Genomic DNA, 14633 nt, shown 5'->3' on the forward strand with positions numbered 1-14633 from the left:
ACCCAGTACTCTTGCCTGGAAAATTCCATGGACGGAGGAGCCTGGTAGGCTACAATCCATGGGGTCGCAAAGAGTCGGACACGACTGAGCAGCTTCACAAATGCAATCTAAAAGCAACTTTTAAGATATAAATCAAATTCTCGTTGTCGTTAGCGAAGATCCTTTTTTTCTCCTGATTGTCACCTTTCCAAGAAACCATCTTTAATCATTCCATTTTTTGAATCTTACCACTGTGGCTCACCTCTCAGAAATTTCAGAAATGATTTGGAATCAGTACAGTAGGGGAAAAAAAATATTTATTTTCTAAGGTCATTACCTTGACAGGCAAAACAAAGCATTTTTTCAATTTCATTCAGAAATACATTTAAAAAAATACATAGACCAATATGGCCTGCCCAAACGTATATTTAACATGGTAAATATAAGGAATAAACTGTTTGAATATAAATATCTATAAAAATATAAGTACATCAAAATGTAATCCAACCTCTTCCATGAGCCAATAAAGGAAAATAATTTTACTGCTTTAAAGCATCACCAATGTTTACCCTTCAATATCTCTCCACAACAACCCTATACCATTGTGTTTCCAAAAATCAAGGTAAGTAAGGGAAAGTCTTGATTCAATTGATCTTTTCATTTTTCCTTAGGGAACAGAGCTAGTGGACGACCATGAAAACGTTATATCTACTATTGATGCATTAGACAGACTTCCACGAGGCTAGGATTTAGGATGGGGTTTTTTTCTGGGGGGGAAGAGTTTGGGGAGGCAATAATTAAAGGTGGGAAATGCTTTGTCAGAGTGCAATACAGATGAGGTAGTCTCCTATGCATGAAACTCAGATTCTGATTTTCAGTAGTAACAGTTTCTTTCAGTTTTGCATTTTACGAATTAGAAAAACAAGTCTTTTTTTTTTTTTTTTTAACTCGAGTGTTTGTCCTTCGAGTGTTTTCAATTTGTGCATTCCTTAGAAAAATCTTCTCGGGGCTTTGGAGTTTCTCCCTGAAATGTGCCAGGCGCCTGAGAGAGACACAGACAGTCCCTTCGGACCCTCTTGGGAACTCCGCCCACAAGTGGAATCTCCTCTCCGCCTCTGGCCGGAGGAGGAATCCCAATCTGCAGGTCACTGGGTCTCTTTGCCTTCTTTGCGGGCCCCATTGTCACCCCCACGGAGGAGAGACGGATGAAAACAGTCAGCTCAGATGCAGACAAATGAAGACTGGCTGGGGGCACTCCTTAACCTTTCCTGGAATGCTTGCGTCCAGGGCGCTGGTCCCCTGCCAGTCTGGAACAAGAAACCGTCTGAGCAGGCAGGACGCGTTTGCCTCGATCCCAGCCCCGTGGGCAGCGCAGAGTCAGGCCCAGGGCTCTCCGTGGACGAGGAGCTTCAGACAGGCCCCCAAATCCCGCCCTCAGTGAGCACGGTTGTAGGTCGCTGTCTTATCTCTGTAGAGCTGGGCTTTCAGCTTGGCAACATGAAAAGATGTTTTGATGCTGTTGCGGATGGCCTCCAACCTATTAAACCAGACAAGAGAAAATAAATTTTTTTTTTTTTTTTTAGAAAAAATTATTCTTGGGCAAAAGAAACATCTAAAATTAGAATCTGGCACAAACAAATCTAAATCTGGATCCTCAACTTTCACCCTCAACCACGACCGCGTGCTTCTCTACTAACCTCAAATGAAAACAAACTGCCTCTGATGCCTAGGGTGAGGCAGGGTTCGGTGAGCAAGGAGAGGGGGTGATGCGGTCAAATCTACAGGGGCTGGGAATTAAAGAAATCTTAAAGCACGATTTTAAGGTGGACTAGAGAGACTTTCTTTTCTTTTTTAGCCCTATTCCAAGCACTGTTCCAACTCTGGTGGGATTGTATGGAGACACTTAAACTCAGCAAAGGTTTCAAATTCTCAATCACATAAAGAATTGAAGTGGGCATTGAGAGGGAAAGGAATTCAAAAGGATCAGGCCTACAGGCAGGACCCAAAGCAAACGTTTTATGGCAATTAAAAATTATCGTTTTTGCAGGTTTAATATTCTCTTTGGGTGGGAAGAACAGTAACATTGATTCAATAGTTGATGTAATGGAAACTAATAGAAAAAAATAACAACTTCCAAGTTAGTTCAGAAAGGGTGGTTTACATAATCTTGCCATCTGGAGAAGCACTGTGCTGTTCTCAGTCGTGTCCGACTCTCTGCGACCCCATGGATTGCAGCCCTCCAGGCTCCTCTGTCCATGGGGATTCTCCAGGCAAGAATATTGGAGTGGGTAGCCATGCCCTCCTCCAAGAGATCTTCCCAACCCAGGGGCTGAACCCAGATCTCCCACACTGCAGGTGGATTCTTTACCATCTGTGCCAGCAGGGAAGCTCAAGAATACTGGAGTAGGAAGCCTATCCCTTCTCCAGGGGGTCTTCCTGACTCAGGAATCGAAACCCGGTCTCCTGAATTGCAGGCGGATTCTTTACCAGCTGAGCTACCAGGGAAGCTCGGAGGGGCGCTAGTGGCCTGATTTCATAAACATGGAGAGTTCAAGGTCACGTGGGAAGCGCTGAGCATGGCCTCAGACAGTAGTAAACAACTCAGAAGTCGTTCATGACCTCCTGGCCTGTGCTCAGAACACTTGGATCCTAGAATTTCTTGCTACTGGATTTCTAGGAAAAAAATGCCTCTGACCATGAGAGGGAATCATACGCTATAGGACAGATCTGAAAGCAGGATTCTTCCCCCGTAGCTTGTGAATTTCAGGATGCTTAGGTTGTGGAAGGTTTATCACTATAGACCCCCTCAGAGCAACCCTGTGGTATTACTAATCCAGATCCCTGCTCATGACTGATTAAAAAATAAGAAAGCTGTTGAGAATGACATTGGGTCTCCACCGAATGCATTTCCCTATTAAAAAAGTGAATAAATCAACCTGAAAAACAACATGTTCTAACTCTCACCAACCCTACTTAATGACTTTATTTTCCCTTTGGCCATCTGAATAACTGCTATGTTTTTGAAGAATTTGATTATACGTGATTTAAAAAAATAAATTTTCCCTGAAATGATTCTTAATTTCTCAGGGAAAGCTGTAAATATGTTGACCGAGAGATGCAAAAACTCGACGTGACCAAATGACAGAGGTGTCCCTAGATAGATTTTGTTTGGATGAGTGGTGTGTGTGCTAAAGGGCAGCAGACCGCATTATGTAAGCCACTGTTTCTGAACCGACTTGGAAATTATTGCTATTTTTCTGTTAGTTTCCATTACATCAAAAAAACTTTTGAGAAGGATTCTTTGGCTCTTTTAAATCTAGAGAACACAAAGCTCTCCCCTTCCTCCCTTCCCTTTATATTGTCTCTAAGCCTTTCTCCCAGAGGTAAGAATGACTGCAGGCTCTTTATAGGTGGAGGGGACCAGATGTTCCTAAGAGTCTCTTACCTTCTCGTTTTCCTTCCAGCCACGAGCTGCTGATGAAGACACTTCTCTCCGAGTTTAGAATGGTCTTTTCCTCTCTTTTGGTTGTTCCAGGCTTTCTCCATGGAGTCTTGGTCCCTGTCAAAATACAGATAGAGAGGACATTTCAGCAACAGGAACTCTGGTTGTTCTCAATGTCTCTGCTGCTTTCTTCAAAACAAGAAGACAGCATCACAAGAGGAAGAAGGTCAGGGGGCCAAAAAGCTGATCAAAAACAAAGGTGTTTCTACTCACCTGAGTTCTTTTCCTGCTTGGCAAAAATTCCAGCATTTCTTGTCTGTCTGGCTAGCACACTGGCATCTCTTCCTGTGGACTGTCGCCTTTGTAGGAAAGAAGTCCTTTAAGGAGCGCTTGGACCTAGCAGGGCTTCCGAGTCCATATGGAACAATGTGCCTATTATGGAAAGAGAGAAACAAAAGCTATGAGCATAATTAATCCTCTCCAAAGGCTGCATTCTTTGGGGGCAACCTCCTTCCATTAAGACAGAAGGAGAGCATGAATGGAGGGAAGTGGCTCAGGGCAGTGGAGGGAACAGCATTTGGTAGTGAAACTTAAAAGAGTCAAAGGTGGTAACAGCGCCCATCAATGGCCCTGAGGGTGTGGACCCAACCGGGAGAAAATCACTTTCTCTAAGTCGATGACATTCCATGTCAACTCTGGACACAGTTCAGTTCCTTCTTGACACGGCAGCCTTGTTTTGTGGCCCAAACTATGACATTTCTGCTTTGGTATCTGTTTCATATTTTCTTCCTTTTCTCTCTACTTAGTTAACAGCCCTTGGGAGGCAGGGGACTTCCGTGCAAAACCATGACTCACAAGATTTTGAAAACCGATTTTCAACTCAAGTGATACGCGGATATGCTAAAAGGGGCCCCCGGGGAGGCTGGAGGAGACACACTGCCTGGAGAGCGGTTCATACCATATCTGCACACCTCCGGTGATTTTGGTGATTATCATGTGGCTATAGAAGGACTCTTTGCCAGAAGGTTCTCCAGCAATTTCCAATGTGTTCATTATGATTCTCACCCAAGGAGTAAAGTCCTCCCCTTGGTAGTATCACCTTACTAAATATTAGGCTTGCCGTGGTTTTTGTTTGGTTTGACTTGATTGTATTTGGATTTTGGTCATCCTCGCTATAACAGGACTCTGCAGGTACAATCAGTGCGTTTTTGTTTACAGCTCTTTCTGGTGAATGAATTACTTTGCAGGGAGTAAGGGGAGAAACTGCTCTCTTCACTCTGGAGGCAGAAGAGATATCTGATTAAGGCGTTCCTCCTGCTGTCTTGAAATAGGCTTTTCCAAAGGGCAAGGGCAAAGGAGTCGGGACACTCAAGTTCCAGGTCTCACTCCGCACAAACTCAACCTTGCAAATGACTTCAACAATCTGGGTCTTAGTTTTTTCCAAAAGTAAACTGAGGAGACAGCCTGTAAGTCTCTGTCATCACTTCTGCCTCTTAAGTCTCTACGCCCCCATGAGAAGCACAGGTTGGACTAACCCACAGATGACCTCAGCAGTGGCTTCTTTAAACCCAGGGAATGAGAGAACATTCACCCCTAGGCCTGATACAAAGATGTTCCCCCCAACCCCCGAGATGCGTGACACCTCTGGAGGGGCGTTTTGCCCACGGAGGCACTTTCCTGTGGTCAACAGTGCTACCTTCAGAGACCACGCCAGACAGTAACCAGAGAAACAGGGCTCCGGTCTCCCGTGGAGCCAGAGGGGAGAAAGCCTAGAGTAAGGATGCCCTCTAGAGACTCACTCTGGAGTGTTGACCCAGATGATGTCCAGGTGGCAGAAGTAGACACACTCCTTATCCATCAAGGAGGAGCAGGAGCAGCGCTTCGACCGGCGGGGCCTCCAGGGCGTGACGGGAGCGGGCTTCTCCCCGCCGCTCTCTGCTCCCTCGCGGAGCTCGGTGCCCAGGACCGCTGCGGAGAGAGACACAGCGGGTCAGAGGGAGGTGTCTGCTCCGAGGCCCGGAGGCACACGGGCCACAGCTTGGATGCCAGACCCAGCAGAGCAGGTAAAAGCAGATGAAGCATGCTACCAGCCTCCAGCAAGGAACACAGAGGAGAAAGGATGATTTTTTTTTTTTTCCCCTCCTCAACATGACTTCACCTGTGTCGCCACTGGTTTATCTGCCTTCAGAGAGATTAAACAAGTGCAGGGGAAACAGCTACCTAGAAAAGGACTTACCAGCCCCACGAAGGACACAGCCTTCAAGGAAATACTTAGAAACACTGCGTATGAGACATTTAGGTTGGCTTCTACATGGAACCGAGCGCAGCCTACTGTGGCTTAAAATGGGCTGATGACCAAAACAACCTGCAACTAAATAAGTCATACTGTCTTTCCCTGGACTCAGAGCCACTTCCCTCCATTCAGTACCCACCACTTCCCACCTTGTGTTAAGGCAGGGAGTAGCTCAGAAGAGTGGCACCTTCAGAACTTAGGTGGAAATCCAAAGCTTCGGGGAGGTGACTGGAAACAGAGAAGTCAGCTGAATAGGCAAAACCCGGACTGAAGGGAGCACCAAGCAGCCGCTCTCGGAACCCAGATAAAGGTTCTGTGGGCTTTGGATTCTGATTCCCGGGAGCAGGAGGGCGTGCGTGGGATCTACCAGCTCCCCCTTCCTCACGGCAGCCTTGCCTCCTCTTACTGACAAGTTAGCCCTGCAGCTTATCTGCCCAATTTTGTACATTTCAAATGATCAGACACATTCCAGGATTTTCATTCCCTTGACATCCTTTTCTCTTCAATCGGGGTCACGAAAAGACAAAAAACGTGCACTGACCCTAGAAAGAGAGAAACGGGCAGATGCTCACACACTATCTAAATCCCTCGGTAGCCAAGATTTATTCTAGCTCCCCTCCCAGGACAGGTGAAGAACACTGGAAATGGAGCTCACACTGCTGTGAGCGCCAAAAACCTGCCAAAAGAAACCCAAAGTCAATAATGACAAAGTTTAAAGAAAACATCTGCTTCGCCCTGAAACTGCCTGGAGGGTTTTTTCCCCCAGACTGTTCTGCAGGTGATTTTAGTGTGCATACACTGCTTGAATGACTTGAATAAAATTCCTTGGCTTCGAGTTGAAAAGCATGAATGTTCTACACATTAACACACTATTAAAACAGTATTTGAATAAGATGTAAATACCTATATGTCCTTTTACCTGTATGAACAGAAAGATTGCAAACACACATTTAGCTGAATTACATCTTGTCTTTAAGTCATATTTTTCAAAACCAAGAAACACACTAGGCAATAATAATCATGTCACTTTAATGCTAGAGGAGCAATGGTCTTCCACGGAGAATTCCACCCCCCCCCACCCCCAGAAAACTTCAGCAGCTCTGAGTACTAACTCCCCTGCACTTGATCTCTGAGCGGCAGTCATAAAACTCAGTGGGAGAAACAGAAGCAAGAAAAGCATTAAGGTGGAAAAAAAAGACCGGAGCATTCAAGGATTTTACAAGTCGCCGTGCCTACCTGCTTCTGGAGCTCCTTGGAAAACCACAAACAGCAGAGCGAAAATCATGGGGAAATAATCCATTCTGGGAGGGGGGGCGATTAAAGGAGGGGTTCAAAATCTTTCCCCCTGCAAACTAAACTCGAAGGGGAAAAAAAAAAAAGGGTAGGAAAAAAAAAATCAGCTTCAGTTCTTTCCAAGCGCTTCGGGTTCTCCGGATCTCAAAATGGTACTTCGTCCTGATTGCTGTTTAACGGGGAGAAAAAAAGAAGTTTCTTCCCTGCAGAGAGGCAGAGCGAGCGGTCCCAGTACGCACGCGGCGGCGGCGGCGCGCGGACCCTGGAGGCGCCGGTCCCAGTGCGGAGGCAGGAGCGCTTCTGACCCGGACAGCTCTCGGCCGGCTTTTTATATTGAACCCCTATAGAGTGGGGGTAAACAGCTCCGATTTTATTCCAGCCCCCAGACAATGTTATTGTGTCATTAGTCACCACCAGGCAACGTGCAGCCGGAGATAAGGCCGGGCTCTAGAGGAAATCACTGCTAACTTCAGAGGCAGACGCCGTCTGACAATTCAGGGGCAGGGCTAAGAAAAAGAAAATACCCATTAGAGAGAGACCTTTGGTAAACCTGCCCGTGCGGCGCGCAGCCGTCTGCTTCCCCTTTGCAAGCTGCCAGCCCCGGAGTTCAAGAATCAGAAGAGGGACTCCAGCAAAGTCATACCATTGGTATGAAAAGTATGAGCTCCAGTTTAAATAGATTGTATTGTTGTGTGCGGGGGGAATTTTTTTTATTATTATTATTGTTCGCTTCACTTGCCTTTTATGTCTCTCTGATTCCTTAGTGCTGATCAGACCGGGGGACTCTCTCCCTCCATTCCCCTCCCCACCGACTCGGGGTCAGTTTATCTTGGCAGATAGATCCATACACTTTTCTCTGACTTCTGACCCCCCTCCCCTCGAGTCTGTTGGGCTCGAGTTCTTTGCGTCCACAGTGGGAAAGATCGGAGAAGGATTGGCAAGGAAAGGAAGTTTTTTTAAAAAAAGAACCCTTTTAGGCACATACCCAATCCTTTTAGGATTGCTGATTAGAAACCCCCGTGAACTTTTTATTTTTGTATCCACCCTCTTCGCTTCCCCGGATCCCCTCCACCTTGGAGGGGGTGAGGCACCAATCTTAAGAAATAGGCAGAGAGGAACGCCAGGGGGAGACGGAGAGCTACGGGGGCGGATGTTTTAGGACAAAAAGGCACAGCCTCGGCTTCCAAATTAGTAACAGAAGGAAAGGCAGCCACCTGAGGAGGGAGCTTAGGAAGGGAAGGGCTGACGCCTGACCCAGAAAGCAGCCTGCCCCTCGGAATAGTCTACATACTCCCTACATCGGGACATCTTTTCTGGATCATTGTTTTCCTTTGGCTTTTGCTTGTATGTCCAAGGGGTGTCCTTGTGCAGGGTTAGGTGGACATGCCATGGGGGTCGTGTTGGGAAGGAGGAAGTGCCCTCATTGAATAAGGGATCAGATAATGCCTCACATTTAATAATAATGTGTTTATGTTTTCCAAGCGATTTCCTGTCTCTGCAACCATGACATAGCCCCCGAGGTTCCCACAGGGCAGTTATCCGAGGAGGAGACAACCTGCTGTTCCGTGCAAAGCAAAACATGAAGACAAGACACTTGGCCTTTTCAATTAGCCTCATTTTTCAAGTGAGACAGCTGAGGTGCCCAGGATTTCCTGGCTTCCTCAAAGTCCTCTGTGCTGCTGAGTTAGGCCCCTGGGATAAATTTACAGCATCTTTCCTGCCCCAGAGAAAGATGTGTCTGTGTCTCACTCCTGGGGACACCATCAAATAGATGCTTCTTCCATTTCCTCATCGTGTGTCACTCTAAATCCACCTCCACACACCCACCCTTGGGGAGATTCGAACTTGGATTCATTTCTAATACTCGGGAGAATTCCACAGAGCCACCTCCTCCGCCTTCTCTGCTTCCTCTTTACTCTAGAATCACAAGGACAGAATTTTGTCCCCACACCTAAGCTGTGGACCTGGGCACACTGGTCTCCCTGGATCCCCTTGGAGTCACAGTTGGGGGGACAGTGAGGAGCAGTATCAGATCCATAAGGAGGTCTGTCCCCTAAACCAGCCATCGAAGAGCTGAAGATGGGGGAAAGTCAGGAACCCTCCCTCCCCCACCCCCAGGAGAGGCCTCCACCCAGGGGTCCCTGTCTGGGCCCTCTGCCTCCCGCCCTGTATGCTGACCTCTGCCCCGCCCTGGGGGCCAAGGAGGGCCCAGCTTCCCTCAGACTGGCTGCCACCTGGCAGGGAGCCAGCTCTGGCCAGCATCTTCCAAACCTCCTCCCACCAGCAGGACCCAGAAGCGCAGAGAAGACCCAAGTCCCACTCACAGGATCCAAGCTTCCCCCAAGGAGGCAGAGGTGCCCTGGGCAATGTGTCTCGGCAGGAAATGTGTCCCACCCCCATTCTTTTTTTTTTTTTAACCTCCTGCAAAATTTAACAAAACACTGGCCACAGTTAGTACCTACCTGTTTTCCCCAGAAACTACTGCCCAGCCCCTCCCAGTCTCTCTGGGTCCAGCCTGGAATACCCTCTGGCAAAGAAGCCCATCTCTTAACCACCCCCACTTTGGTGAGGTTGCCCCTGCAGGTGCCAGCAGCGCCCAGCGATCAGGTGGAAAAGTGAAGCAAAATGCACCTGCCCACACACCTTCCCACAGCCTGCCGTCCCCTCCTCAGCTGTGTCATCCAGTGAATTATTTAAATTATAAATACAAAACGGAGGCAGCAGCTTCTGCCCCCCTCCCAGCACCCCTGACCTTCTGTTCAAATCAATGCCCGGGGTTTCAGATCCGGGAGGGTCCCGTGGTTCCAAGACCCATCCAGCCCCCATCTCTTTGAGTCTGGAGTTTCTGGGATGCACACAGACAAGAATGGACGTATGTGTGTGTGTGTGTGTCTGTGTGTGTGTCTGTGTTTCCATTTTTCTTTGTGCATCTTGGGGCAATGGCTGTGTCTGTCCTCCCGTCTTGCCTACTGGAGGAGGAAGTGGGAGCCCCTTCCAAGTGCAGAGAAGGCAGCTATCTGCAGGGCAGCTGCCCAACAAAACATTTTGCCAAGAAGCAAGAGCGGGAGGGAGGAAGCACCCCAACAAACCAGTTTTACAAGCTGGATGCTGCCACTGCTTCTCCCCGAAGGCTGGCCGGGGAGGGAGGAGGAGAGGAGAAGGGTAAAGTCACTGGACAAAGTAATAAAAGGGAAGATCCCACCTCCCTGCCCCAGGCCCCAGGCTCCCACCCAGCCCTCCAGAACCCAGCTCTTTGCAGCCACAATCCAGCTCAGAGAGGAAAGGGAAGGGAAGGGAGAGAAGAGGTCAACAAGATGGCTTTTCTCCCCCAGTAGAATAGTTTTCTGTTGCTGTTCTTGCTTTTAAGGTTACACTTGAACACTGGCAACTATTTGATAAAGCTATTTTGTGTGTGTGTTTCTTTCTGTATCTTTTGCTAATGTATTAATAGATAGCTATAAATAAAATACCCTGCTCCCCAAATACAGATGCTACACAGTAGCAAAGGGTACTGTTTTTAGCACTCCTCAGCTTCGCTCTTTCTCAACTTTTGCGTAATAAAATTTGCAACTTTGCCAAGCCAGTAAATTTGGGGTGAGACAATGTGCATTGAGCTCAGCAAAGAAAAAAAAAAAACAAAAAACGGCCCTTAGGTCGCTGGGAGAGCGCAAGAGAAGTAGGGAGCTGGTTTTGTGTGGGCTCGTCGAAGCTGTCCAGGCCACCAGTTCAGTCATGCATTGTTGACTGTTTTAAGTTCCTACTTTGCATAGCACTGTGCACTGCGGGCGTTACCCTGTGACATATTATAACCTCCAGGAGTCATGGACAAACAGCTTCTCCTTCTGTCAAGATCTAATGGTATTTAGCACAGGAAGTTGGATGGTGCTCTGGAGAGCTTCATCCTATGCATCTGAAAACATGGAACGTAAGAGCCCATTGATACGGTAGATGAATGCATAAAGGTGTGGTGTATAGATACACATATACAATTCCACGTGTATATAATGGAATACTACTCAGCCATAAAAGGAAACATGGCTAGTATGAGAGGGTATTATGCTCCTTGAAATAAATCAGACAGATAAAGAAAATGCCATATGATTTTACTTACATGTGAAATCTTAAAAACAACAACAAAAATAACAAAACCAAAACAGACTCATGGATACAGAGACCAAGCTGGTGGTTGCCAGAGGGGAGGGAGGAGAGGACTGAGTGTAATAGGTGAGGGAGATTGAGAGGTACAGACTTCCACTTGTGGAATCAATAGACCATGGGGATTTAATGTATGGCACAGGGAATATGGATAATAATAACTTTGATAATGACTTTGTATGCTGACAGATGGTAATTGGACTCATCATGGTGATCATTTTGTAATGCATAAGAGTATCAAATCACTATGCCGTACATCTGAAGCTAATATAATATTGTAATACAGGTATTTGAAATGTAATATCTACAAAACAGAAACAGCATCACAGACCCAGAGAATGAACTTCTGGTTACCAGGTGGGAAGGATGGGGGAAAGGGATGGTTAGGGAATTTGGGAGTGACATGTAGACACTGCTATATTTAAAATGGTTAATCAACAAGGACCTACTATATAGCATAGGGGATTCTGCTCAATGTAAAAAAGAAAAATAAGTTTCTTGTAAAATGGTGGTTTTCAGGAGATGGAGGTGAGGTGGATGAGGGAAATGGAAGTCATGTTGGTCAAAGGATATAAACTTAGAAAATGAGTAAGATCTGAGGATGTAGTGTGTAACCTGGTGATTATAGTCAACAATATTGTGTTCTATGGCTGAAAGTTTCTAAGAGTAGATCTCAAATGTTTTCACCACAAAAATAGAATGGTAATTATGTGATGTAATGAAGGCGCTAGCTAACACTATGGTGGTAATAATTTGCAACATATAAATGTATCAAATCAACACACCATACCCCTTAAACTTACACAAACTTATGTGTCAACCATGTCTCTATTTGAAAAAAGTTTCTTTTGCACCTCATATAAAACGGCAAAAAATAAGCCAAAGGTCCATCCTTGTTATCAACTTCTGTGTAATAAAAATCCTTTGGTATCCTGCTGAAATTTATAAAGCTACCCTAAGAAAGTAGCAAGAAAATGATTCATTTGAAACTCATTTTCATATTAGAAATCAGAAATTAGGAAGCTTCTAATATTCAATTTCATGTGCACATATGATAACTAAGTCCACGTGGGTGCCAACAAGTGATTCTAAGCAGTTTGTATGTTCCAGGCTCAGTTCAGTTCAGTCACCAGGGTCTTTTACACTGCAGGTGGATTCTTTACCAATTGAGCTATCAGGGAAGCAGGAATATGGTGATCCTAGAATGATTCAAGAGCTAATCATGGAATGAAAGAGGCTAAATGGATGTTTTAAAGAATAGCAAAAAGATCTTCAGAGATGAGAGGGATTAGGAGCTGTGGCCAAGGGTCTAAGAATGGGCAGAGAATGTTAGCAAGATGGGTTGGTTATTGGATTTACAGTTTCATTGGATCGAACGATTGATGAAGATATAAGAGAGCAAGATTGTCCTGGTGATGTGTGCAGGTAATTCTAATATCTCAGTGACGCGTCAGCATAATGTTCAATGTCTGAAGGGCTCACACTGTGACATCCTCAGGATGCATATGGGGCACAAAAAAGAAAAGCCACAGAAACCATGAAGAACTCCTTCTTAGTGAATCAGCTGATTTTGACAGTTCAGTGTATGGACTATGTCACCATTAGAAGGTCTGGATTTTATTTGTATTAGAAAAATATTGAATGAGTTAAAATTATTCCCACATTTTGCAAATCTCCTTTTTTGGACTTAGTCATTTACAGTAGGGCAAAGTCTTCACTATAGTGTTAGTTTATTAGCCATTCAGTCGTGTCCAACTCTTTGTGAACCCATGGACTATAGCCCTTCAGGCTCCTCTGTCCATGAGATTTCCCAGGCAAGAATACTGAAGTGAGTTGCCATTTCCTTCTCCAGGGAATCTTCCCACTCCAGGGATGGATCCTGGGTCTCCTGCTTTGTAGGCAGATTCTTCACCATCTGAGCCATCAAGAGTTTTAGAAATGTTCTCTGACTGCCTGCATTTTCTTTTCATCCCCTTCCTTTCATGAGAAAAGATTTGATATAAGGATTATTTTTATTATTCTCATCAGCTGCCCACCAACATGTAATTCAAGTTTTCCTCTTTAAACTAGGATTTTGATGGAAGAAAATTTCTCTTCCAACAATATGTTTTCTTAAATATGAGTATGCAGTGAACTGCATGTGTGCTGACTGTCATCATAGGGAAAAAAAATTGGGAAAGAGAAGGTTACTTATTTAAAGGGGCATTTGGATTCATTTTAAAATGCTAATTCAATTTCACAAGTTCCAGAATATATCTAATGCTAAGGGATTGTTTGATTTGGCATTTCTAGTTCTTTAGTTTGTTCTTTTGATGGGAAAAAAAAAGAAAAAGCTTTTTGGACTGGTTACAAGAATAATTTTCCTGGAAATTGATGTCTTTAAATTTTTTTTTTCTGTGAAGTTTAAAAAACATCCATATACTTTTTGTTCATATTCAATTCAGTTCAGCTCAGTTCAGCTCAGTCACTCAGTCGTGTCCAACTCTCTGCGACCCCCATGGACTGCAGCACTCCAGGCTTCCCTGTCCATTACCAACTCCCAGAGCTTGCTCAAACTCATGTCAATCGAGTCGGTGATGCCATCCAACCATCTTATCCTCTGCCGTCCCTTTCTCCTACTGCCCTCAATCTTTCCCAGAATCAGGGTCTTTTCAAATGAGTCAATTCTCTGCATCAAGTGGCCTAAGTATTGGAGCTTCAGCTTCAGCATCAGTCCTTCCAATGAATATTCAGGGCTGATTTCCTTTAGGATTGACTGGTTGATCTCCTTGCAGTCCAAGGGACTCTCAAGAGTCTTCTCCAATACCACAGTGCAAAAGCATCAACTTTTCTGTGCTCAGCTTTCTTTATAGTCCATCTCTCACATCCATACATGACTATTGTAGACTAGACAGACCTTGGTTGGCAAAGTTAATATCTCTGCTTTTTAATATGCTGTCTAGGTTGGTCATAGTTTTTCTTCCAAGGAGCAAGTGTCTTTTAACTTCATGGCTGCAGTCATCATCTGCAGTGATTTTGGAGCCCAAGAAAATAAAGTCTCTCACTGTTTCCATTGTTTCCCCATCTATTTGCCATGAGGTGATGGGACTGGATGCCATGATCTTTGTTTTCTGAATGTTGAATTTTACATCAGCTTTTTCACTCTCCTCTTTCACTTGCATCAAGAGGTTCTTTAATTCCTTTAGTTTGTTCATATTATTTAATATTTATTGATTATTGTCTTTCTCTGACAGTTTTTACTAAGGACAGTGAAATAAGTCAAAAGGCTTTGAAGTACATTTCTTCCCTACATACAACTCACAAGAGCAAAGATGAAGTAAGCCAGAAAGATAAACACCAATACAGTACACTAACACATATATATGGAATTTAGAAAGATGGTAACAATAACCCTATATGTAAGAGAGAAAAAGAGACACAGATGTATAGAACAGACTTTTGGACTCTGTGGGAGAAGGTGAGGGTGGGATG

General features: G+C 45.1%; 1 protein-coding gene across 1 annotated transcript; it reads right to left on the reverse strand.

The window, feature by feature from the left end:
* Window positions 1–860: 860 nt before the first annotated feature.
* EDN1 (endothelin 1) lies at window positions 861–7623 on the reverse strand. Its single transcript, XM_043908538.1, has 5 exons — window positions 6951–7623; window positions 5221–5389; window positions 3695–3853; window positions 3425–3538; window positions 861–1516 (listed from the first exon to the last, which is right to left on the reverse strand). The coding sequence occupies exons 1-5, from the start codon at window positions 7012–7014 to the stop codon at window positions 1414–1416; spliced, it is 609 nt and encodes a 202-aa protein (XP_043764473.1). The 5' UTR covers window positions 7015–7623; the 3' UTR covers window positions 861–1413.
* Window positions 7624–14633: the final 7010 nt, after the last annotated feature.

The sequence above is a fragment of the Cervus elaphus genome, chromosome 7 (genome assembly GCF_910594005.1).
Source record: "Cervus elaphus chromosome 7, mCerEla1.1, whole genome shotgun sequence".
Classification (NCBI taxonomy): Eukaryota; Metazoa; Chordata; class Mammalia; order Artiodactyla; family Cervidae; genus Cervus; species Cervus elaphus.